The sequence below is a fragment of the Astyanax mexicanus genome, chromosome 1, assembly GCF_023375975.1.
Source record: "Astyanax mexicanus isolate ESR-SI-001 chromosome 1, AstMex3_surface, whole genome shotgun sequence".
Taxonomy (NCBI): Eukaryota; Metazoa; Chordata; class Actinopteri; order Characiformes; family Acestrorhamphidae; genus Astyanax; species Astyanax mexicanus.
The window spans coordinates 133,571,740-133,598,785 of NC_064408.1; the positions used below are offsets into that span (position 1 = coordinate 133,571,740).

The 27,046-nt window shown below is 39.1% G+C and overlaps 1 protein-coding gene across 5 annotated transcripts in view; it reads left to right on the forward strand.

Annotated features, from left to right (window-relative positions):
• The window catches only part of xrcc1 (X-ray repair complementing defective repair in Chinese hamster cells 1), a 32,271-nt gene that overhangs the window by 3,165 nt on the left and 2,060 nt on the right, over positions 1–27,046 (forward strand). For 4 of the 5 annotated variants that reach the window (XM_049465085.1, XM_049465089.1, XM_049465079.1 and 1 more), the window contains exons 4-15: positions 1,937–2,044; positions 2,128–2,286; positions 2,988–3,065; positions 3,632–3,755; positions 4,802–4,893; positions 12,045–12,213; positions 12,743–12,935; positions 14,356–14,472; positions 20,075–20,156; positions 20,246–20,342; positions 22,724–22,781; positions 24,928–25,100. In XM_049465085.1, coding sequence (XP_049321042.1) covers positions 1,937–2,044; positions 2,128–2,286; positions 2,988–3,065; positions 3,632–3,755; positions 4,802–4,893; positions 12,045–12,213; positions 12,743–12,935; positions 14,356–14,472; positions 20,075–20,156; positions 20,246–20,342; positions 22,724–22,781; positions 24,928–25,100 — 1,450 coding nt within the window. The remainder of the gene's footprint in view (positions 1–1,936; positions 2,045–2,127; positions 2,287–2,987; positions 3,066–3,631; positions 3,756–4,801; positions 4,894–12,044; positions 12,214–12,742; positions 12,936–14,355; positions 14,473–20,074; positions 20,157–20,245; positions 20,343–22,723; positions 22,782–24,927; positions 25,101–27,046) is intronic. The other variant, XM_049465100.1, reaches the window with a different exon arrangement.

The window sequence follows — 27,046 nt, forward strand, 5'->3', positions numbered from 1 at the left end:
AACTGCTGTAGGCTGAATGGGTGGAGCTAAACTATATTAATCTAAACTGCTGTAGGCTGAATGGGTGGAGCTAAACTATATTATCTAAACTGCTTTAGGCTGAATGGGTGGAGCTAAACTATATTATCTAAACTGCTTTAGGCTGAATGGGTGGAGCTAAACTAATCTAATCTAAACTGCTTTAGGCTGAATGGGTGGAGCTAAACTATATTAATCTAAACTGCTTTAGGCTGAATGGGTGGAGCTAAACTATATTAATCTAAACTGCTGTAGGCTGAATGGGTGGAGCTAAACTAATCTAATCTAAACTGCTGTAGGCTGAATGGGTGGAGCTAAACTATATTATCTGAACTGCTTTAGGCTGAATGGGTGGAGCTAAACTATATTATCTAAACTGCTTTAGGCTGAATGGGTGGAGCTAAACTATATTAATCTAAACTGCTGTAGGCTGAATGGGTGGAGCTAAACTAATCTAATCTAAACTGCTGTAGGCTGAATGGGTGGAGCTAAACTATATTATCTGAACTGCTTTAGGCTGAATGGGTGGAGCTAAACTATATTATCTAAACTGCTGTAGGCTGAATGGGTGGAGCTAAACTATATTAATCTAAACTGCTGTAGGCTGAATGGGTGGAGCTAAACTATGTTATCTAAACTGCTTTAGGCTGAATGGGTGGAGCTAAACTATATTATCTAAACTGCTGTAGGCTGAATGGGTGGAGCTTAACTGTATTAATCTAAACTACTCTAGCCTGAATGGGTGGAGCTAAACTATATTAATCTAAACTGCCGTAGGCTGAATGGGTGGAGCTAAACTAATCTAACCTAAACTGCTCTAGGCTGAATGGGTGGAGCTAAACTATATTAATCTTATCTGCTCGAGGCTGAATGGGTGGAGCTAAACTATATTAATCTAAACTGCTGTAGGCTGAGTGGGTGGAGCTAAACTAATCTAACCTAAACTGCTGTAGGCTGAATGGGTGGAGCTAAGCTATATTAATCTAAACTGCTGTAGGCTAAATGGGTGGAGCTAAACTATATTATCTAAACTGCTCTAGGCTGAATGGGTGGAGCTTAACTGTATCAATCTAAACTACTCTTGGCTGTATAGGTGGAGCTAAACTATATTAATCTAAACTGCTCTAGGCTGAATGGGAGGAGCTAAACTATACTAAACTAAACTAGCTGAATGGGTGGAGCTAAACAATATTAATTTAAACTGCTGTAGGCTGAATGGGTGGAGCTAAACTATATTATCTAATCTGCTGTAGGCAGAATGGGTGGAGCTAAACTGAACTGCTGAGTGGGTGGGGCTTAACTAAGATGCTGTACACTGAGGGCGTGAAGCTACACTAAGCTAAGATTTTGAGTGGGCGGGGCTAAACTGTGTTCTGTATTTTGAGTGGGCGGGACTAAACTGTGTTCTGTGTGAGTGGGCGGAGCTAAACTGTGTTCTGTGTGAGTGGGCGGTGCTAAACTGTGTTCTGTGTGAGTGGGCGGTGCTAAACTGTGTTCTGTATTTTGAGTGGGCGGAGCTAAACTGTGTTCTGTGTGAGTGGGCGGTGCTAAACTGTGTTCTGTGTGAGTGGGCGGTGCTAAACTGTGTTCTGTATTTTGAGTGGGCGGAGCTAAACTGTGTTCTGTGTGAGTGGGCGGTGCTAAACTGTGTTCTGTGTGAGTGGGCGGGACTAAACTGTGTTGTGTGTGTGAGTGGGCGGTGCTAAACTGTGTTGTGTGTGAGTGGGCGGGACTAAACTGTGTTTTGTATTTTGAGTGGGCGGAGCTAAACTGTGTTCTTTGTGAGTGGGCGGTGCTAAACTGTGTTGTGTGTGAGTGGGCGGGACTAAACTGTGTTCTGTGTGAGTGGGCGGGACTAAACTGTGTTCTGTGAGTGGGCGGGGCCTAACCGTGCCGTGTGTTTCCTGTGTTGACGCAGTTCGAGAAGGAGGAGCAGGTGCACAGTATCGATGTGGGGAACGAGGGCTCCGCCTTCATCGAGGTTCTGGTGGGTCACTCCACCTCCGTCAGGGATCAGGACTTTCAGGTACGGGTTTAGGGCGGGAGGAGGTTCTGCAGGGTAGTGGGCGGTGCTGGTGTTCTGACTGACGGGTTCTGCGTGTTCTGAAGGTTCTGCTGGTGACGTCATCGTTCATGTCCCCGACCGAGAGCCGCAGCGGAACCAACCTGAACCGGGTTCGGTTCTTCGGGCCTCAGCAGCTGGTGAAGGCCACGGCCCAGGAGAAGTGGGACCGGGTCAAAATCGTCTGCAGTCAGCCCTACAGCAAGGTAAGCTCCTCCCACTGCAATGTGATGCGTCTTACTGTGATGATGATGTTACTGTGGTGGTGATGTGTGTTGTGGTGGTAATGTTACTGTGATGATGATGTTACTGTGATGGTGATGTGTGTTGTGGTGGTGATGTGTGTTGTGGTGGTGAAATCATGTTACTTTGAAGGAGAGATGATGTAATGGTATAACTGTTATGCAGTGTGTAACTGTGATGGTCAAGTAATGTGATGGTGTAACTGTGATTGTGTCGTGTGTGTGTTACTGTGATGGTGAAGTAAGGTGTTATAATGGTAAGGTTATGTAACTGTGATGTGTGTTGTGATGGCGATGTGATATAACTGATATGAAGTAATGTGTGTGTTGTGATGGTGATGTAATGGTATAACTGTGAGGGCAATGTGATGGTGTAACTGTAATGCTTAAGTGATGTGTTGTGATGGTGAAGTTATGTTCCTGCAAGGGTGATGTGGTATTACTGTGATGGTGAAGTTATGTGATGGTTTACCTGTGAGGGTGATGTGGTGGGTTGTTGTAATGGTGATGTAATGGTATAACGGGCTGTGAATTGTGTTGTGTTGGTACAGTTATGTGCATTTTGTGATGGGATGTGTGTTGTGATGGCGATATAACTGATTGTGTGATGACGATGTGATGATGTGATATAACTGATAGTAAAGTTTTTGTTGCTGTGATTATAGAACATCGCGTACGGAGTGTCGTTTATAAAGTTCCACTCTCCACCCGACGGCTCTGAACCTCCCGCTGCTACTCCACCTGTAAGTCTGAACTAACACATCTTTTAATGAGATGTAGTATAAAAAAGCGTGTGTTACTTCCTGTCCTTCACTCTCATTTCTCAGCATTTCTTGTTTTTAGGTAGAATCATGAATCTGAGTTATGTTACTTGTGCTTTTTCTTACGTTTTTTGTACAGCAGGCACTTTTCAGTTTGGGCATTTCCCCATAGTATTCTATTCAAACCTTTATCCAAAATTAAAATAGCTTTACAGAAAAAAAAGAACTGTGCAGTTCAGTGTAGAACACATAGAACCAATCATGTTTCGTACGATATACTTATTTAACCTATTCTTTTTAGGAGCTTTTCTATTAGCCAAAAATATTTGGACTTTTACTAAATCTGCACCACAGCTCTTTACATTGTATTTTAACTAGTAAAAGCTATTTACCTTCGAGTGTCTCATCTCTACACTGATTATCAGATCAGACTGCTCGCTCTGTAGAGCCCTGTCATTATCAGTAATGTAATGCCATGATTTATTAATGTAATTAGTAATGTAGTAATGTAATGTAGTTAGTAATGTAATGTGTGTGATTTACGGTAGAAGTTGACTAAACTGGGACAGTTCCGGGTGAAGGACGAGTCTCCGGCGTCCGGATCGAACCTGCAGCCCGGCAGCCTGTTCTTCAACCGGGACGCCCCGGCTAAACCCAGCCCGGCACTGAAGGGTACTCTCACTATACTCTCACTATACTCTCACTATACTCTCACCATACTCTCACCATACTCACAGCCTGTTCTTCAACCGGGACGCCCCGGCTAAACCCAGCCCAGCACTGAAGGGTACTCTCACCATACTCTCACCATACTCTCACCATACTCTCACCATACTCACAGCCTGTTCTTCAACCGGGACGCCCCGGCTAAACCCAGCCCCGGGACGCCCCGGCTAAACCCAGCCCGGCACTGAAGGGTACTCTCACTATACTCTCACTATACTCTCACCATACTCACAGCCTGTTCTTCAACCGGGACGCCCCGGCTAAACCCAGCCCGGCACTGAAGGGTACTCTCACTATACTCTCACCATACTCTCTCAATACTCTCAATATACTCTCACCATACTCACAGCCTGTTCTTCAACCGGGACGCCCCGGCTAAACCCAGCCCGGCACTGAAGGGTACTCTCACTATACTCTCACCATACTCTCACCATTCTCGCAGCCTGTTCTTCAACCGGGACGCCCCGGCTAAACCCAGCCCGGCACTGAAGGGTACTCTCACTATACTCTCACCATACTCTCACTATACTCAAAGCCTGTTCTTCAACCGGGACGCCCCGGCTAAACCCAGCCCGGCACTGAAGGGTACTCTCACTATACTCTCACTATACTCTCACTATACTCTCACTATACTCTCACCATACTCTCACCATACTCTCAGCCTTTTCTTCAACCGAGACGCCCCTGCTAAACCCAGCCCCGCACTGAAGGGTACTCTTACTATACTCTCACCATATTCTCACCATACTCTTACATTACGCACACTATACTCACAGCCTGGTGTTCAACGCCCCGGCTAAACCCAGCCTGGATATTTCTCTTTATAGATAGATAGATAGATAGATAGATACTTTATTGATCCCCGATGGGAAATTCGGGAACTGCTGTAGCTATTACTGAGTTTATTACTGTTTATTACTTTTATTACTGTGTTAAATTTGGTTATTACTGTTATTTATTACTATTATTAATGCTGTTATTAATGTTTCCAGTTTCTCCTCAGAGCACTAAACTGAGTTATGCTGCAGCTGCTCTCCAATCAGAACCTTCCACCCAGAACCCGCCCACCACCAGCTCACCACAGGTACCCCCCAGGGTTTAGTATTGGGTATTGAGATATTTAGGAAGGTATTGTATTGAAAGTTGTAATTTTGGTATGGTTTCAGTATCGGTATTGAGATATTTAGGGAGGTATTGTATTGAAAGTTGTAATTTTGGTATAGTTTCAGTATCGGTATTCAGATATTTAGGGAGGTATTGTATTGAAAGTTGTAATTTTGGTATGGTTTCAGTATCGATATCGAGATATTTAGGGAGGTATTGTATTGAAAGTTGTAATTTTGGTATGTTTCAGTATCGGTATTGAGATATTTAGGGAGGTATTGTATTGAAAGTTGTAATTTTGGTATGATTTCAGTATCGGTATTGAGATATTTAGGGAGGTATTGTATTGAAAGTTGTAATTTTGGTATGGTTTCAGTATCGGTATTGAGATATTTAGGGAGGTATTGTATTGAAAGTTGTAATTTTGGTATGGTTTCAGTATCGGTATTGAGATATTTAGGGAGGTATTGTATTGAAAGTTGTAATTTTGGTATGGTTTCAGTATCGGTATTGAGATATTTAGGAAGGTATTGTATTGAAAGGTGTAATTTTGGTATAATTTCAGTATCGGTATTGAGATATTTAGGGAGGTATTGTATTGAAAGTTGTAATTTTGGTATGTTTCAGTATCGGTATTGAGATATTTAGGGAGGTATTGTATTGAAAGTTGTAATTTTGGTATGGTTTCAGTATCGGTATCGAGATATTTAGGGAGGTATCGTATTGAAAGTTGTAATTTTGGTATGGTTTCAGTATCGGTATTGAGATATTTAGGGAGGTATTGTATTGAAAGTTGTAATTTTGGTATGGTTTCAGTATCGGTATTGAGATATTTAGGGAGGTATTGTATTGAAAGGTGTAATTTTGGTATGGTTTCAGTATCGGTATTGAGATATTTAGGAAGGTATTGTATTGAAAGTTGTAATTTTGGTATGGTTTCAGTATCGATATCGAGATATTTAGGGAGGTATTGTATTGAAAGTTGTAATTTTGGTATGTTTCAGTATCGGTATTGAGATATTTAGGGAGGTATTGTATTGAAAGTTGTAATTTTGGTATGATTTCAGTATCGGTATTGAGATATTTAGGGAGGTATTGTATTGAAAGTTGTAATTTTGGTATGGTTTCAGTATCGGTATTGAGTTATTTAGGGAGGTATTGTATTGAAAGTTGTAATTTTGGTATGGTTTCAGTATCGGTATTGAGATATTTAGGAAGGTATTGTATTGAAAGGTGTAATTTTGGTATAATTTCAGTATCGGTATTCAGATATTTAGGGAGGTATTGTATTGAAAGTTGTAATTTTGGTATAGTTTCAGTATCGGTATTGAGATATTTAGGGAGGTATTGTATTGAAAGTTGTAATTTTGGTATGGTTTCAGTATCGGTATCGAGATATTTAGGGAGGTATCGTATTGAAAGTTGTAATTTTGGTATGGTTTCAGTATCGGTATTGAGATATTTAGGGAGGTATTGTATTGAAAGTTGTAATTTTGGTATGGTTTCAGTATCGGTATTGAGATATTTAGGGAGGTATTGTATTGAAAGGTGTAATTTTGGTATGGTTTCAGTATCGGTATTGAGATATTTAGGGAGGTATTGTATTGAAAGTTGTAATTTTGGTATGGTTTCAGTATCGGTATTGAGATATTTAGGAAGGTATTGTATTGAAAGTTGTAATTTTGGTATGGTTTCAGTATCGGTATTGAGATATTTAGGAAGGTATTGTATTGAAAGTTGTAATTTTGGTATGGTTTCAGTATCGGTATTGAGATATTTAGGGAGGTATCGTATTGAAAGTTGTAATTTTGGTATGGTTTCAGTATCGGTATTGAGATATTTAGGGAGGTATTGTATTGAAAGTTGTAATTTTGGTATGGTTTCAGTATCGGTATTGAGATATTTAGGGAGGTATTGTATTGAAAGGTGTAATTTTGGTATGGTTTCAGTATCGGTATTGAGATATTTAGGGAGGTATTGTATTGAAAGGTGTAATTTTGGTATGGTTTCAGTATCGGTATTGAGATATTTAGGAAGGTATTGTATTGAAAGTTGTAATTTTGGTATGGTTTCAGTATCGATATCGAGATATTTAGGGAGGTATTGTATTGAAAGTTGTAATTTTGGTATGTTTCAGTATCGGTATTGAGATATTTAGGGAGGTATTGTATTGAAAGTTGTAATTTTGGTATGATTTCAGTATCGGTATTGAGATATTTAGGGAGGTATTGTATTGAAAGTTGTAATTTTGGTATGGTTTCAGTATCGGTATTGAGATATTTAGGGAGGTATTGTATTGAAAGTTGTAATTTTGGTATGGTTTCAGTATCGGTATTGAGATATTTAGGGAGGTATTGTATTGAAAGGTGTAATTTTGGTATGGTTTCAGTATCGGTATTGAGATATTTAGGGAGGTATTGTATTGAAAGGTGTAATTTTGGTATGGTTTCAGTATCGGTATTGAGATATTTAGGAAGGTATTGTATTGAAAGTTGTAATTTTGGTATGGTTTCAGTATCGATATCGAGATATTTAGGGAGGTATTGTATTGAAAGTTGTAATTTTGGTATGTTTCAGTATCGGTATTGAGATATTTAGGGAGGTATTGTATTGAAAGTTGTAATTTTGGTATGATTTCAGTATCGGTATTGAGATATTTAGGGAGGTATTGTATTGAAAGTTGTAATTTTGGTATGGTTTCAGTATCGGTATTGAGATATTTAGGGAGGTATTGTATTGAAAGTTGTAATTTTGGTATGGTTTCAGTATCGGTATTGAGATATTTAGGAAGGTATTGTATTGAAAGGTGTAATTTTGGTATAATTTCAGTATCGGTATTCAGATATTTAGGGAGGTATTGTATTGAAAGTTGTAATTTTGGTATAGTTTCAGTATCGGTATTGAGATATTTAGGGAGGTATTGTATTGAAAGTTGTAATTTTGGTATGGTTTCAGTATCGGTATCGAGATATTTAGGGAGGTATCGTATTGAAAGTTGTAATTTTGGTATGGTTTCAGTATCGGTATTGAGATATTTAGGGAGGTATTGTATTGAAAGTTGTAATTTTGGTATGGTTTCAGTATCGGTATTGAGATATTTAGGGAGGTATTGTATTGAAAGGTGTAATTTTGGTATGGTTTCAGTATCGGTATTGAGATATTTAGGGAGGTATTGTATTGAAAGTTGTAATTTTGGTATGGTTTCAGTATCGGTATTGAGATATTTAGGAAGGTATTGTATTGAAAGTTGTAATTTTGGTATGGTTTCAGTATCGGTATTGAGATATTTAGGAAGGTATTGTATTGAAAGTTGTAATTTTGGTATGGTTTCAGTATCGGTATTGAGATATTTAGGGAGGTATCGTATTGAAAGTTGTAATTTTGGTATGGTTTCAGTATCGGTATTGAGATATTTAGGGAGGTATTGTATTGAAAGTTGTAATTTTGGTATGGTTTCAGTATCGGTATTGAGATATTTAGGGAGGTATTGTATTGAAAGGTGTAATTTTGGTATGGTTTCAGTATCGGTATTGAGATATTTAGGGAGGTATTGTATTGAAAGGTGTAATTTTGGTATGGTTTCAGTATCGGTATTGAGATATTTAGGAAGGTATTGTATTGAAAGTTGTAATTTTGGTATGGTTTCAGTATCGATATCGAGATATTTAGGGAGGTATTGTATTGAAAGTTGTAATTTTGGTATGTTTCAGTATCGGTATTGAGATATTTAGGGAGGTATTGTATTGAAAGTTGTAATTTTGGTATGATTTCAGTATCGGTATTGAGATATTTAGGGAGGTATTGTATTGAAAGTTGTAATTTTGGTATGGTTTCAGTATCGGTATTGAGATATTTAGGAAGGTATTGTATTGAAAGGTGTAATTTTGGTATAATTTCAGTATCGGTATTCAGATATTTAGGGAGGTATTGTATTGAAAGTTGTAATTTTGGTATAGTTTCAGTATCGGTATTGAGATATTTAGGGAGGTATTGTATTGAAAGTTGTAATTTTGGTATGGTTTCAGTATCGGTATCGAGATATTTAGGGAGGTATCGTATTGAAAGTTGTAATTTTGGTATGGTTTCAGTATCGGTATTGAGATATTTAGGGAGGTATTGTATTGAAAGTTGTAATTTTGGTATGGTTTCAGTATCGGTATTGAGATATTTAGGGAGGTATTGTATTGAAAGGTGTAATTTTGGTATGGTTTCAGTATCGGTATTGAGATATTTAGGGAGGTATTGTATTGAAAGTTGTAATTTTGGTATGGTTTCAGTATCGGTATTGAGATATTTAGGAAGGTATTGTATTGAAAGTTGTAATTTTGGTATGGTTTCAGTATCGGTATTGAGATATTTAGGAAGGTATTGTATTGAAAGTTGTAATTTTGGTATGGTTTCAGTATCGGTATTGAGATATTTAGGGAGGTATTGTATTGAAAGTTGTAATTTTGGTATGGTTTCAGTATCGGTATTGAGATATTTAGGAAGGTATTGTATTGAAAGTTGTAATTTTGGTATGGTTTCAGTATCGGTATTGAGATATTTAGTGAGGTATTGTATTGAAAGGTGTAATTTTGGTATGGTTTCAGTATCGGTATTGAGATATTTAGGAAGGTATTGTATTGAAAGGTGTAATTTTGGTATAATTTCAGTATCGGTATTCAGATATTTAGGGAGGTATTGTATTGAAAGTTGTAATTTTGGTATAGTTTCAGTATCGGTATTGAGATATTTAGGGAGGTATTGTATTGAAAGTTGTAATTTTGGTATGGTTTCAGTATCGGTATCGAGATATTTAGGGAGGTATCGTATTGAAAGTTGTAATTTTGGTATGGTTTCAGTATCGGTATTGAGATATTTAGGAAGGTATTGTATTGAAAGTTGTAATTTTGGTACGGTTTCAGTATCGGTATTGAGATATTTAGGGAGGTATTGTATTGAAAGGTGTAATTTTGGTATGGTTTCAGTATCGGTATTGAGATATTTAGGGAGGTATTGTATTGAAAGTTGTAATTTTGGTATGGTTTCAGTATCGGTATTGAGATATTTAGGAAGGTATTGTATTGAAAGTTGTAATTTTGGTATGGTTTCAGTATCGGTATTGAGATATTTAGGAAGGTATTGTATTGAAAGTTGTAATTTTGGTATGGTTTCAGTATCGGTATTGAGATATTTAGGGAGGTATTGTATTGAAAGTTGTAATTTTGGTATGGTTTCAGTATCGGTATTGAGATATTTAGGGAGGTATTGTATTGAAAGTTGTAATTTTGGTATGGTTTCAGTATCGGTATTGAGATATTTAGGGAGGTATTGTATTGAAAGTTGTAATTTTGGTATGGTTTCAGTATTGGTATTGAGATATTTAGGGAGGTATTGTATTGAAAGTTGTAATTTTGGTATAGTTTCAGTATCGGTATTGAGATATTTAGGGAGGTATTGTATTGAAAGTTGTAATTTTGGTATGGTTTCAGTATCGGTATCGAGATATTTAGGGAGGTATCGTATTGAAAGTTGTAATTTTGGTATGGTTTCAGTATCGGTATTGAGATATTTAGGGAGGTATTGTATTGAAAGGTGTAATTTTGGTATGGTTTCAGTATCGGTATTGAGATATTTAGGGAGGTATTGTATTGAAAGTTGTAATTTTGGTATGGTTTCAGTATCGGTATTGAGATATTTAGTGAGGTATTGTATTGAAAGGTGTAATTTTGGTATGGTTTCAGTATCGGTATTGAGATATTTAGGAAGGTATTGTATTGAAAGGTGTAATTTTGGTATAATTTCAGTATCGGTATTCAGATATTTAGGGAGGTATTGTATTGAAAGTTGTAATTTTGGTATAGTTTCAGTATCGGTATTGAGATATTTAGGGAGGTATTGTATTGAAAGTTGTAATTTTGGTATGGTTTCAGTATCGGTATTGAGATATTTAGGGAGGTATTGTATTGAAAGTTGTAATTTTGGTATGGTTTCAGTATCGGTATTGAGATATTTAGGAAGGTATTGTATTGAAAGTTGTAATTTTGGTATGGTTTCAGTATCGGTATTGAGATATTTAGGAAGGTATTGTATTGAAAGTTGTAATTTTGGTATGGTTTCAGTATCGGTATTGAGATATTTAGGGAGGTATCGTATTGAAAGTTGTAATTTTGGTATGGTTTCAGTATCGGTATTGAGATATTTAGGAAGGTATTGTATTGAAAGTTGTAATTTTGGTACGGTTTCAGTATCGGTATTGAGATATTTAGGGAGGTATTGTATTGAAAGTTGTAATTTTGGTATGGTTTCAGTATCGGTATTGAGATATTTAGGGAGGTATTGTATTGAAAGGTGTAATTTTGGTATGGTTTCAGTATCGGTATTGAGATATTTAGGGAGGTATTGTATTGAAAGTTGTAATTTTGGTACGGTTTCAGTATCGGTATTGAGATATTTAGGAAGGTATTGTATTGAAAGTTGTAATTTTGGTATGGTTTCAGTATCGGTATTGAGATATTTAGGGAGGTATTGTATTGAAAGTTGTAATTTTGGTATGGTTTCAGTATCGGTATTGAGATATTTAGGGAGGTATTGTATTGAAAGTTGTAATTTTGGTATGGTTTCAGTATCGGTATTGAGATATTTAGGGAGGTATTGTATTGAAAGTTGTAATTTTGGTATGGTTTCAGTATCGGTATTGAGATATTTAGGGAGGTATTGTATTGAAAGGTGTAATTTTGGTATGGTTTCAGTATCGGTATTGAGATATTTAGGGAGGTATTGTATTGAAAGTTGTAATTTTGGTATGGTTTCAGTATCGGTATTGAGATATTTAGGAAGGTATTGTATTGAAAGTTGTAATTTTGGTATGGTTTCAGTATCGGTATTGAGATATTTAGGAAGGTATTGTATTGAAAGTTGTAATTTTGGTATGGTTTCAGTATCGGTATTGAGATATTTAGTGAGGTATTGTATTGAAAGGTGTAATTTTGGTATGGTTTCAGTATCGGTATTGAGATATTTAGGAAGGTATTGTATTGAAAGTTGTAATTTTGGTATGGTTTCAGTATTGAGTATTTAGTATTGAGTACTGTGCTGTGATTGGACCGAGCTCGGACGGATCTGATCTGACCCGGTTTCTCTCCGCAGGCTCCAGTTAAGAGGAAGTTCGAGTTCAGTAAGGAACGACAGGAAGCTCCGCCCCCTCCGGCTAAAAAGCCCAGCCCCTCCGTCTCTCCTCAGACAGGATCGGCCACGCCCAGAACCAAACCTAGCTCCGCCCACACAACCAGCCCGAACCCGGCTAAGAGCAGAACCGGTCAGTCTCACACCTCCATATATAGAGACAATATGGATAGAATCATATTGCAATATTCAGTTTATCAATACTGTGTGTATATATATTTAAATCATTAGTTCAGTCTGGTAAAGATTGGTGTCAGAAGTGGTTCATTTGATTATTGGAATTAAAGTTTAAATGTGATAATTAATGGAGATTGTAGGTCTTTGTGTTTAGAAGCTGGAGAGTGAATCTCAGTAGATATAGATTTACTTCTGTAAATTACTTTTATATAACAGTGATTTACATATTTTACACAGTTCTTCATATTTAAAATAGTTAATATATGAAAGAAAAGGTATCGGTCTTGAAATAAAAATTCTGGTAATATCTTGTGATAATCCTAGTCTGTGTAAAAATAAAGAAACTGAAGTTTTTATTTAAGAACTAAAAATCCAAATCAATAATTGCTTCTGTAGCTTTTATTGATCCAGTTCAGTTTTAATCCAGTATCTTAATGCAAAATTAAAAGTGTAAGATCTAATCTGAGTGTTATTTTTAACTCCAGAGAAAAAGCCGGAGATCAAACCCAAACCCAAACCCAGATCGGTGGAGGCGGTTCCGTTAAACCGGATCATGGAGGGCGTGGTGTTCGTCCTGAGCGGCTTCCAGAACCCGTTCCGCGGAGAACTGAGAGACAAAGCCCTCGCCATGGGGGGGCGGTACCGACCCGACTGGACCCCCGACTCCACCCACCTCATGTGAGAACAGAACCTGAAAAGAACCAGATCCAGAACTGAACCATAATAGAATAGAACCAGAATAGAACTGAGCCAGAATAGAACAGAACCAGAACAGAACCAGAACCAAAACAACCAGAGCAGAACCAGAATAGAATAGAACCAGAATAGAATAGAACCAGAACCAAAACAACCAGAACTGAACCAGAACCAGAATAAAACATAACCAGAACAGAATAGAACTGAACCAGAACCAAATCAACCAGAACAGAACCAGAAAAGAACAGAACCAGAAAATAAACCTATATTTTAGTCTTATAAAACATTAATTTAACTATTTAAAACATTTCCTGATTAAACTGAAGATGATTAAAAAACTAATAAAAAAATATTTAAAAAGCAAGTTTAGAAGCAAGTCCACTAATTCCTTTAACTTTCCTTCAAGAAAGTCTTTATTTTAAAGAAATGTTTGACTGCATGTTCAAATAACTGATATTTATGAGAAAGTCACTATATATGCAATTTTATCTTAAATAAAGACCCAAACCTAAATTGGTTAAATGTATTATCATACAATTGATTAAACAAATTGGAAATTTGGAAAAAAATGGAAAAAAGTGGTTCATATTAAGTAATAATTACGTTTAAAAAAACTCCTGTTACCAAAACTCACTCCTGTTACCAAAACTCACTCCTGCTACCGAAACTCACTCCTGCTACCGAAACTCACTCCTGTTACCGAAACTCACTCCTGTTACTAAAACTCACTCCTGTTACTAAAACTCACTCCTGTTACTAAAACTCACTCCTGCTACCAAAACTCACTCCTGTTACCAAAACTCACTCCTGTTACTGTTACCAAAACTCACTCCTGTTACCAAAACTCACTCCTGTTACCAAAACTCACTCCTGTTACTGTTACCAAAACTCACTCCTGTTACCAAAACTCACTCCTGTTACCAAAACTCACTCCTGTTACCAAAACTCACTCCTGTTACCAAAACTCACTCCTGTTACTGTTTCCAAAACTCACTCCTGTTACCAAAACTCACTCCTGTTACTGGCCCTCACTTTTTTTTACAGTAACAGGACTGAGTGAAACCCAGGGACACAACTAAAATGTGTTTAAACTTAAATGTAATGCATTTATTATAAAATAAGTCAAATAATGCAAAAAATACATGTATTTTTAAGTTGTTTATTGTGCACATATATACATGTAATTTCCTGCAGACAGAAATAGCACAGATTCGAAATATGCCTTGTGTACAGTGGCTTGCAAAAGTATTCATACCCCTTGAACTTTTTCCATTTTTATTCACTTTACAACCACAACGTTATTGTATTTTATTGAGATTTTAAGTAATAAATCCTCACTTTATACGTGATTATATATAATTATAAGTACAGTACTTATACTGTCTCTCTCTCGGGCGTATAGCTGTGCGTTCGCCAACACCCCGAAGTACGGGCAGGTGAAGGCGGCGGGGGGGCTGATCGTCCGGAAGGAGTGGGTGCTGGACTGCCATAAGAGGAAGCAGAAGATCTCCTACAAACGGTGAGATAACTGACCTCTGAGTCATCACACCCTACCCCTCTATCACCACAAGAGTCATCACTCCCTAACCCTCTATCACCACGAGAGTCATCACTCCCTACCCCTCTATCCCAACAACAAGAATAATCACACCCTACCCCTCTATCCCAACAACAAGAATAATCACACCCTACCCCTCTATCCCAACAACAAGAATCATCACACCCTACCCCTCTATCCCAACAACAAGAATCACCACACCCTACCCCTCTATCCCAACAACAAGAATCATCACACCCTAACCCTCTATCACCACGAGAGTCATCACCCCTACCCCTCTATCCCAACAAGAATCATCACACTCTACCCCTCTATCCCAACAACAAGAATCACCACACCCTACCCCTCTATTCCAACAACAAGAATCATCACACCCTACCCCTCTATCCTAACAACAAGAATCATCGCACCCTACCCCTCTATCCCAACAACAAGAATCACCACACCCTACCCCTCTATTCCAACAACAAGAATCATCACACCCTACCCCTCTATCCTAACAACAAGAATCATCGCACCCTACCCCTCTATCCCAACAACAAGAATCACCACACCCTACCCCTCTATCCCAACAACAAGAATCACCACACCCTACCCCTCTATCCCGACAACAAGAATCATCACACCCTACCCCTCTATCCCAACAACAAGAATCACACCCTACCCCTCTATCCCAACAACAAGAATCATCACACCCTACCCCTCTATCCCAACAACAAGAATCACCACACCCTACCCTCTATCCCAACAACAAGAATCACCACACCCTACCCCTCTATCCCAACAACAAGAATCATCACACCCTACCCCTCTATCCCAACAACAAGAATCACCACACCCTACCCCTCTATCCCAACAACAAGAATCACCACACCCTACCCCTCTATCCCAACAAGAATCACCACTCCCTACCCCTCTATCACAATGAGTCATCACCCCCTACCCCTCTATCCCAACAACAAGAATCACCACACCCTACCCCTCTATCCCAACAACAAGAATCATCACCACACCCTACCACTCTATCCCAACAACAAGAATCACCACACTCTACCCCTCTATCCCAACAACAAGAATCACCACACCCTACCCCTCTATCCCAACAACAAGAATCATCACACCCTACCCCTCTATCCCAACAACAAGAATCACCACACCCTACCCCTCTATCCCAACAACAAGAATCACCACACCCTACCCCTCTATCCCAACAAGAATCACACTCTACCCCTCTATCCCAACAACAAGAATCACCACAACCTACCCCTCTATCCCAACAACAAGAATCACCACACCCTACCCCTCTATCCCAACAACAAGAATCACCACACCCTACCCCTCTATCCCAACAAGAATCACCACACCCTACCCCTCTATCCCAACAAGAATCACCACACCCTACCCCTCTATCCCAACAAGAATCACCACACCCTACCCCTCTATCCCAACAAGAATCACCACACCCTACCCCTCTATCCCAACAACAAGAATCACCACACCCAACCCCTCTATCCCAACAAGAATCACCACACCCTACCCCTCTATCCCAACAAGATTCACCACACCCTACCCCTCTATCCCAACAACAAGAATCACCACACCCAACCCCTCTATCCCAACAACAAGAATCACCACACCCTACCCCTCTATCCCAACAAGAATCACCACACCCTACCCCTCTATCCCAACAAAAATAATCATCACACCCTACCCCTCTATCCTAACAACAAGAATCATCACACCCTACCCCTCTATCCCAACAAAAAGAATCATCACACCCTACCCCTCTACGTTTAAGAGCAGTGGGAGGGGTAAGCAGTTGGAGCTTCCTGATTGGTTGTGGGGTGGGGATTCTCACTGAGGAGATCATACAGCAAAAACTCAAACTCTACAAGTTTCACTAATTTTCACCAAAATTATCACCACAAATAGCCAAAAACCAACCAACCACCGAAATGATGAGATTGATCAGTTTATCCTGCAGCGCGGGGTGTTCTGGTGTATGAGTTACTCACGGGTACAGTTACAGCTGCTTCTCAAATATTCCTCATTCTCCTGTTTCTCTACTTTCTCTCCTTTTTATCTCCCTCATGCTCATGTTCTAATACCGTACAGAATTCTGCAGTTTTCTCAGGGTTTTCTGTGTTGTTTCGCGCCTAGCTCCAGCGCTGTAAATATAAGTAATGTAGAGGACCGCGAGGCGCTCTGCCGGTATCTGAACCCCGCAGAATCCGGCTCCGCTTCGCGAGCAGAAACGGCACAACACCACCCGCTGTTAAACTGCTGTAAACAGCAGTAAACATCCTTTAATTACTGTTTTTATTACTTTCAGTCAAGGAGAACTTTCACTTTCAGTTTTCGTTATTACATTCGTTTTCATTAACAGTAATACTTTCTTACTTAGCTATATGGTGATTATGGTGAAACTGAAAAATAGATATGAATAAAAAAAAAAACTAAACTAAGCTCAAAATGCTAAAGGAAATATAATCTAACGAATTCTAAAAAATCTAAATGAATACACAGGTACAAACCCCCCCGGTAATACTGTATACCGCCATATAATCTGACGACGGTATGGCAGGATGAAGAATTTCTATACCGCCCAACCCTAACCCTACCCCTCTAAATGTTAGCATGCGCCAGAGATTTCTGTGTTCAGTCTTCAGCTGACACTCTAGGATTCTTCCTCACCTCATTGATCATTCTGCATGTGCTGTGCTCTTGCAGTCATCTTTACAGGACTTTACCACGCCTAGAGAGAGTAGCAGCAACAGTGCTGAACTTTCTCCATTTGTAGAGCGTCTGTCTCACCGTGGACACATGAACATCAAGACTTTTAGAGATACTTCTGTAACTCTTTCCAGCTTCATGCAAGTCAACAATTCTTGATCGTAGGTTTTCTGAGAGCTTGATCTTTAGTGTGAGGCGTGATTCACATCAAGCAATGCTTCTTAAAAACAGTGAACTCTAAACTGCTGTGTTTTTATAGAGCAGCTTTAACCAACTCATCCAATCACATCTCATCACATCCTGCCTCCAATTAGCTCTTAGAAAAGTCATTAGTCTAGGGGTTCACATACTTTTTCCCCTCACTGTATATATTTTTTATTAACATATAATATTGTTTGTGTGGTTTTAGTTTAAAGCTCACCTTCCATCGTTTTTTCTTTCATTTTAAAATGTCTAGTTGTGGTCTCTAGTATGAATGAATGACATGTGAGCCGTTTTTGTAAAAAAAAAGTGCTCAGGTGTCTCTGTATAGCTCTTTTTTAATGGACTGTTTTAGGGGTGTGTCCAAAATGACCGGATTCCAGCTTTGCTCATGAATATTCATACATGCAAACAGCATGCAAATATCTCTCCTCTGATTGGCTAGGAGCACTGCGACGCCCCTCCGCCGCTCTGCCGCTCACTGCCTCCCACCTCCTAACTGATGAGCGGTGATGTTGCGTCGCTTCAGCTCCGCCTCTGGGAGTTTCTCGAGCCAAGGTGGGCTGGTCTGTGAGTTTCTGCCTACGTAGGCAGAAAGATAATTCAAAATTCACCCGTTTTTCGGAGGGGGGGAGGGGGGATTTCTTTGCTTAGCTCCTGCAGACAATGGGGGCTGCAAAACAGTTTAATGTGCAGGTGTACACATTCAACTCGGAGAGACCTACTGTATTCCACAAAAAACAAGAAAAATCGGATTTTCGCGGAAGGTGACCTTTAATCAGTCTGTGTTTGTCTATTGTTGTGATGTAGATGAAGATCAGAACACATTTAATCACCAATTAATGCAGAAATACAAGTATAATCCCAAAGGATTTACATACTTTTTACTGCAACTGTATATTACGTGTGTGTCTGTCTGTAGGGATTTTTTGTGTGTAGTGTGTGCTATTATGTGTGTGTGTGTGTGTATTGTGTGGTATTGTGTGTATAGTATGTAGTGTGTAGTGTATGGTGTGTGTGTGTGTGTGTGTGGTATTGTGATGGAGATGTGAGCTGTGTTTAAAAGCTTCATCTGTAATTAAAGCAGACACTCACTTTGAAGTTAAAGATGAGCTCTTATTGACACACTACACACACTACACACACACACACACACACACACACATAATACACACAATACCACACAATAACACAATACACACACACACACACACACACAATACACACACTACACACAAACACACACAATACGCACAATACACTACACACACACACCTCTAAAGAGATTCAGTTCAGTTTGCTCTGCTGTGTGGATGTTTTGGTGATGATTATAGTGATGGTGATGATTATAGTGATGGTGATGATAATGGTGATGATTATGATGGTGATGGTGTGGATGTGTTGGTGATGATGGGATTGATTATGATGTGTGAATGTTCTAATGATTATAATGGTGATGATGGTGTTTATGTTCTGATGGTGATGATAATGGTGATGATTATGATGGTGATGGTGTGGATGTGATGGTGATGATGGGATTGATTATGATGTGTGAATGTTCTAATGATTATAATGGTGATGTTATGATGATGGTGATTATGTTCTGATGGTGATGATAATGGTGATGATGATGATGGTGATGATGGTGTGATAGTGATGGTGATGATTATGATGGTGATGGTGTGGATGTGATGATTATGATGATGGGTTAATTAGGGTGTGTGTGTGAATGTTCTAATGGTGATGATGGTGATGTTATGATGATGGTGATTATGTTCTGATGGTGATAATGGTGATGATGGTGTTTATGTTCTGATGGTGATGATAATGGTGATGGTGTGATAGTGATGGTGATGATTATGATGGTGTGGATGTGATGATTATGATGATGGGTTAATTAGGGTGTGTGTGAATGTTCTAATTGTGATGATGGTGATGTTATGATGATGGTGATTATGTTCTGATGGTGATAATGGTGATGATGATGATGGTAATGGTGTTGGTGTGATGGTGATGGTGATGATGGCGTGGATGTTAATGACGATGATGCTGATGGTGATAATAGTGATAGTGATGATGATGCTGATGGTGATAATAGTGATAGTGATGATGATGCTGATGGTGATAATAGTGATGGTGATGATGATGCTGATGGTGATAATAGTGATAGTGATGATGATGCTGATGGTGATAATAGTGATAGTGATGATGATGCTGATGGTGATAATAGTGATGGTGATGATGATGCTGATGGTGATAATAGTGATAGTGATGATGATGCTGATGGTGATAATAGTGATAGTGATGATGATGCTGATGGTGATTATAGTGATAGTGATGATGATGCTGATGGTGATTATAGTGATAGTGATGATGATGATGATGATGATGGTGATAGTGATAGTGATGATGCTGATGGTGATAATAGTGATAGTGATGATGATGCTGATGGTGATAATGGTGATAGTGATGCTGATGGTGATAATAGTGATAGTGATAGTGATGATGATGCTGATGGTGATAATAGTGATAGTGATGATGCTGATGGTGATAATGGTGATAGTGATGCTGATGCTGATGGTGATAATAGTGATAGTGATGATGATGGTGATGGTGATGATGTGTTTAGGTATCTGATGGACGGGGCGGAGTCCAGCTCGGAGGAGAGCGGTCCTGAGGAAGAGGATGGAAGTGATGAAGAGGTGGAGAAGGTGTGATGATGATCTGCAGTGTTCTAAAAATCATATACCGGGTTTTAAATCTGATAATAAATAATGTTATTATTGTTATTATTGTAAAGAAGAGTCCGGAGAAGAGGCCGGTCACCCCGAGGAAGAGTCCGGTTAAATCCGCGGTGAAGGAGGAGGAAGAGTATGGCGGCTCTACTGATGGTCCAGGTGAGAAGATTAATAAATGATATATAATTATATAGAGGTCGTAATCCGGCTAGTGCAGGCAGGAGAGCCAGTGGGCGTAAGCTAAGAGCTCTCACATACCGAGAGGAGTCTGAATTTTAAATGCAGCCAAATTGAAGTGAAACGTCAGTAAAAATCACTAAAAATTAAAAATACTTTAGTACAGATATGTAAAACCCTGTTTAATAAAGTAATTAATTATCTTTTCATTGTTGTTGTCTGATTAAAACATTGATAATTTAATAATACAATGTTTAAATTAAAGGAAAAAGTCACCAAAAATCACGAAAGAGATAAATAATTATAATAAAGTAATAAATGTATATTTTTATGCTCTTCGCTTAGACAATGATACTTAAATAAGTGATTTATTGAGAAATAAAACAGAGCCGTAGTTTGTTTACACTTATAACAGTACAGGAAGCATTTAGCATTTTCACTGTTTATTCACTTAAAAAAATAAAAAGAAGAAAATTCATCTTATTTTTTCTCTTTTAAAATGTCATGCAAAAATGTAAACGTTACGCCCTTAATAAAGATCATTAAATAACATGGAAATGAAGCTGATTTAATTTAAACATATAGCAATAATAATAATATTAATATGTGATGGGGCTGGGCGATTTCATGTTATTATTGCAATAACCATATTTTTGATGATATAAAATTATAATTCATTAATTTCTAGAATATACTACTAGAAAATAAATAAATTTTACATATAGATAAAGTGATTATTGTTTTTTTTTTTTCTTTCAGTGGATCTAAAAGTAAATAATAGCATTTTATCCAGAAATGATACTCAAATACTCATAAAGTTTTAAGAGTTCAGAAATACTATAACCCTATAAAAACACCCAACAATAAAACATCCATCTGTTTTCTGTGAATCAGCTAAAAGAGTTTAAAATCAGGAATCATTTGTTTCTACTAACTGTTTGGCTCCTCCCTTATTCTGATGTCACAATAAGAGGAAACCCGCATAGAACCACCCTGGCTCCGCCCCTCACCAGTCAACCCCCACCAGAGCCCCGCCCACTAGATCAACTGAAGAAATACTATTTCAGTCATTTCCTTCTTCTGGTTGAACCTCTGAAGCTTAGAGGGTACACAGCGTTAGGATTAGCCAGCAGACTTCTTCTGAAGGAGGGATCTGTACCTACTGTCTGTGGTGAGTCAGCAGTATTAATTAAGAATGTTGTGCATCTATAGCAGTTAAACACAAGGTAGCACTAAAACCTGTAAACATGGGGCGTGGCCAGCAATAGCTTACTAATTTGCATAAAAGTGACAGAGCCCTTAAACGGCTCATTCTGAAAGGATCTGAAGCTGGTAAGATTTTTATCTTTATATGAACGTGATTTTTTTTATTTTTGTGAAGAGCTGCATGAACATGTTTTTTTTATGGAACGTGTGTGTGTATAATTGTGTGTGTGTGTGTGTCCTGATCTTCATTATTATGCTAATGAGGGTCTGAGTGGAGGCGTGAGGGATCAGGGTTTTCTGGAGAGCTGGAATTGAACCCCTCTCTCCTGGATGCAGGGTTGTGGTGTTCTCCACTCTCTCTAATCTAAACTGACGCTGGAAATCGTCTGTAAGACTGAATCACTTAATACTGATCAGTGATTGGTTTATCTGACGTCAGGTTGAAGTGTTTCCTCTAAAATGAGCAAAATGAATGAAAACCTGCAAATAAAAGTGTAAACGATAAGACTGGGCCTTAAAACCCTAAAATAATGTAATAAAAACAATATTTTCAGGGTATTTTTGTGATAAAGTTCTTGGTAATATGACGAAACATTCAAGGATTTAAGGAGATTTTATTGTCATTTACATTAAATGTGATTCATGAGGAGAAATGAAACTATATTCTCACGCTCCAAAAGAGCCCGAAAGAGTTATTATTAAAATAAGATAAATATAAGGATAAAATAAAATTACAGGCTGAATTATCTACTGTTTTTCTCTGAACTCCGTGCTCCTCCGGTAATTTTAGTCCCGTCTGGACGCTCATCTCTGAGTTTCGTCTCCTCGCCTTTAATAAAATAGATATTTTTCCACTGCTGCGCACCGTAATTACTGTACACTTTGGGCGCGCCACGGTTTCCACGGAGATCCACGTTAAAAACACAACAGCGAGTGGAAATGGAGGAGCTACTGAACGCTGTGATGAGGTCATGTGACCGAGAATAAAGCCTAAAAACTCACTGATCCTCCTGTTTTTATAATTGCAGTCTGAATTGTAGACAACATGGTGTAAACGCGGTGTGTGTGTGTGTGTGTGTGTGTGTGTGTGTGTGTGTGTGTGTGTGTGTGTGTGTGTGTGTGTGTGTGTGTGTGTGTGTGTGTGTGTGTGTGTGCAGATGAAGAAGATGAAGAGGAGGATGGGTCTGGGATGGACACTGAAGATGAGCTGAGGAGGTAACGAGGCTGTTTGATCTATTAGATCTGAATATAGTGATATAGAGTAGAGTTTCTACTGTAAATGTATTTAACTTTTAAACTGAACTGAGTTTTTAATGAGAGAAACTGCTGGAGATGCTCAACTGTGATTGTGAAGAATTGTAATTTTTATTACTATTATTAGGGTTCAAGCACCGAAGGTGCGTAGAACCCTATTGTTGATTGATTTTTCTTCTTCTTCTTCTTCTTATTATTATTATTATTATTCTTTTTCTCCTGTAAAAACAGTTGTGCAGCCTAAACCGTAAGTCATAGAGAAATGAAACTTGGTAGGTAGATGTAGGATCAGTGCATCTCGGGGACAACAAAAATGGCACCGATTGGTCAAGTGGTGGCACTATAAACAAGGAAATTCATTTTTCACAATTTTCTCAATAACTCAAAAACCATAAGACCTACATTCAAAATTCTTTTTTTGATGGATTCCTTGGGTCAATACCAACAACTTTCCAATTTGGACCATGCACTTCCGTCTATATAGATTTTGTGCTAATTTGCATAATATGCAAAACCTACTTTTGCAAACTAGTCCTAGGAATTTTGACCAATCCTGGCATGTTTGGTATCAAAACACTCGTGAGAGCATGCGCTTCAATATTCATTAAGAAAAAGTTGAAATATGTAAACAATATGGCCGCCATATGCAAATTAGTCCTTCTGGATATATGCCCCATTCACTTCAAGAGGTAAATTTGGAGCACTGTTTCTCAGCAACCGTGCAACCTAGCAAGCTGAAACTTTGCATGCAGAATCTGTCATACAGCCTCTAAAGGATGTTCAAAGGGCAACTTAATCAATCAACATGGCTGAACACCATCAGCCAATCAGCATTCAGCAGACATTTTGGCAGGCTGAATGTTGCAATCTGGATGATATTTGGCAGTTATGTTCAGGTGGAGACACTGTAGTGACCTGCAAAGTACTGAAACAATCCGCCCACTGGGGGGCGCTGTTCCAAAAAAACGAGTATATGTCAATCATGCTGTACTATTTTGACATCTAATTGTTTTTGCCATATTTAGTACAGTGGCTCTGACAAATTTCTCAATACAACTATGTTTAAAAAGTGCTTTGTTCATTCATAATTGCTAATTGTTTGAAAATAGCTATATTGAAACTACTCTCTGGATATTTGGCCTATCACCTCCATTTCAGTCTTGCTGCACACTGTAGAGTCTCTAGGTAAATGTTCATTAAAAACATTTGTGAAAATTTCACATACAATACTCTCCAGGCATCAAGCAATCTGTGCGTCCTTGGAATTTCTAACCTAAATTGCTGTAACTCTGCAGTATTTGCTGTAATCTCACAATGTTAAAGACCTCTGTACAATATCACTCTGATGAAGCACCATTTAATACAGAACTAGATTAAGAATAACTTGACATTACATGTCATATCAGAACATTCACTCCTTTGTGCCTCTTCTCAACATTAATAACAGGTGAAAGACTTTTGATCATTTTAAATGTGACAGAATGTCTCCAATTGTGTTAGACCTTCTTACACATCACCATCCTATGCTCTAGTAGGCACCATTGTGCTAGTTGGTGCTTGATGAAGCGCCATTTAATTCAGAACTAGATTTATAATAACTTCGTAATTACATGTCACATCAGAACATTCACTCCTTTGTGTTAATTTAAACTTGTTTGGTCAAACATTTCAGCTTGTTCTGCAAAGGTTCAAAGGTCAATCTGAATACCACTTTGTGAACATTCTGGTTGAAGCCACCTGATCAATACCAATAACATGTAGACACCTTTTGACTAGTTCTAACTCACTTAATGAATATCCTACAAAGTTCACTAGATTTACATGTGAATTTAAGCACTGATCAGGTTGAAAGGCCTCTGCTCAACATTAATAACAGGTGAAAAACTTGATAATTTCTAAATGTGACAGGGCATCTCCAATCATATTAGACCTTCTTACACATCACCATTCAATGCTCCAGTAGGCACCATTGTGCAAGTTGGTGCTTGAACCCGATGATTGCCGCTTGCGGCTATATTTATTAGTGTTATTAGTGTTATTAGTGTTATTATGGTGATGTGTGCAGTAGTACAGCAGTAACGGGTCGGTTGTTGCTGGATGTTCTCAGGGTGGAGATGAAGAGGAAGAAGAAGAAGGGAGGAGAAGGTGGAGGAGTGGATGGAGGAGAGGGGGAGCGAGGAGCAGGACGAGTGGAGAGAGAGAGCGACCCGTACGGAGGATCTACAGACGAGAACACCGACGCCGAGGAGGAGGAGGACAAACCCATCCCTCCTTTACCAGGTCAGTCCTTCTGTCCCTATAAACACCATCCATCTGTCCATCCATCCATCCATCCATCTCCACCTCTCTCTCTTTAAGCACTACATCCATCCATCCATCTCCCCTACTCTCTCTATAAGCACTCCATCCATCCATCCGTCCATCTCCACCACTGTCTCTATATACACTACATCCATCCATCCATCTCCACCTCTCTCTCTATAAGCACTACATCCATCCATCCATCTCCACCTCTCTCTCTATATACACTACATCCATTCATCCATCTCCCCTATTCTCTCTATAAGCACTACATCCATCCATCCATCCATCTCCGCTACTGTCCCTATAAACACCATCCATCCATCCATCCATCTCCTCTACTGTCTCTATAAGCACTACATCCATCCATCTCCACTATTGTCCCTATAAACACCATCCATCCCTCCATCTCCACTACTGTCCCTATAAACACCATCCATCCATCTCCACTACTGTCCCTATAAACACTACATCCATCCATCCATCCGTCCATCTCCACCACTGTCTCTATATACACTACATCCATCCATCCATCTCCACCACTGTCTCTATATACACTACATCCATCCATCTCCACTACTGTCCCTATAAACACCATCCATCCCTCCATCTGTACATCCAACCATCCATCCAACTCCACCACTGTCTCTATATACACTACATCCATCCATCTCCACTACTGTCCCTATAAACACCATCCATCCATCCATCCATCCATCTCCACTACTGTCCCTATAAACACTACATCCATCCATTCATCCGTCCATCTCCACCACTGTCTCTATATACACTACATCCATCCATCCATCTCCACTACTGTCCCTATAAACACCATCCATCCATCTCCACTACTGTCCCTATAAACACTACATCCATCCATCTATCCGTCCATCTTCACCACTGTCTCTATATACACTACATCCATCCATCCATCCATCTCCGCTACTGTCCCTATAAACACCATCCATCCATCTCCACTACTGTCCCTATAAACACCATCCATCCCTCCATCTGTACATCCATCCATCCATCTCCACTACTGTCCGTATAAACACCATCCATCTGTACATCCAACATCCATCCAACTCCACCACTGTCTCTATATACACTACATCCATCCATCTCCACCACTGTCCCTATAAACACCATCCATCCATCCATCTCCACTACTGTCCCTATAAACACCATCCATCCATCCATCTCCACTACTGTCTCTATATACACTCCATCCATCCATCTCCACTACTGTCCCTATAAACACCATCCATCCATCCATCTCCACAACTGTCCCTATAAACACCATCCATCCATCCATCTCCACTACTGTCCTTATAAACACCATCCATCCATCCATCTCCACTACTGTCCCTATATACACCATCCATCCATCCATCTCCACTACTGTCCTTATAAACACCATCCATCCATCCATCTCCACTACTGTCCCTATAAACACCATCCATCCATCCATCCATCCATCTCCACTACTGTCCCTATAAACACCATCCATCCCTCCATCTGTCCATCCAAACATCCATCCATCCATCTCCACCACTGTCTCTATAAGCACTACCTCCATCCATCCATCCATCTCCACCACTGTCCCTATGAACTACATCCATCTGTCCATCCATCCATCTCCACCACTGTCCCTATAAACACCATCCATCCCTCCATCTGTCCATCCAAACATCCATCCATCCATCTCCACCACTGTCTCTATAAGCACTACCTCCATCCATCCATCCATCTCCACCACTGTCCCTATAAACTACATCCATCTGTCCATCCATCCATCTCCACCACTGTCTCTATATACACTACATACATCCATCCATCTTCACTTCTGTCCCTATAAACACCATCCATCCCTCCATCTGTCCATCCAAACATCCATCCATCTCCCCTACTGTCTCTATAAGCAC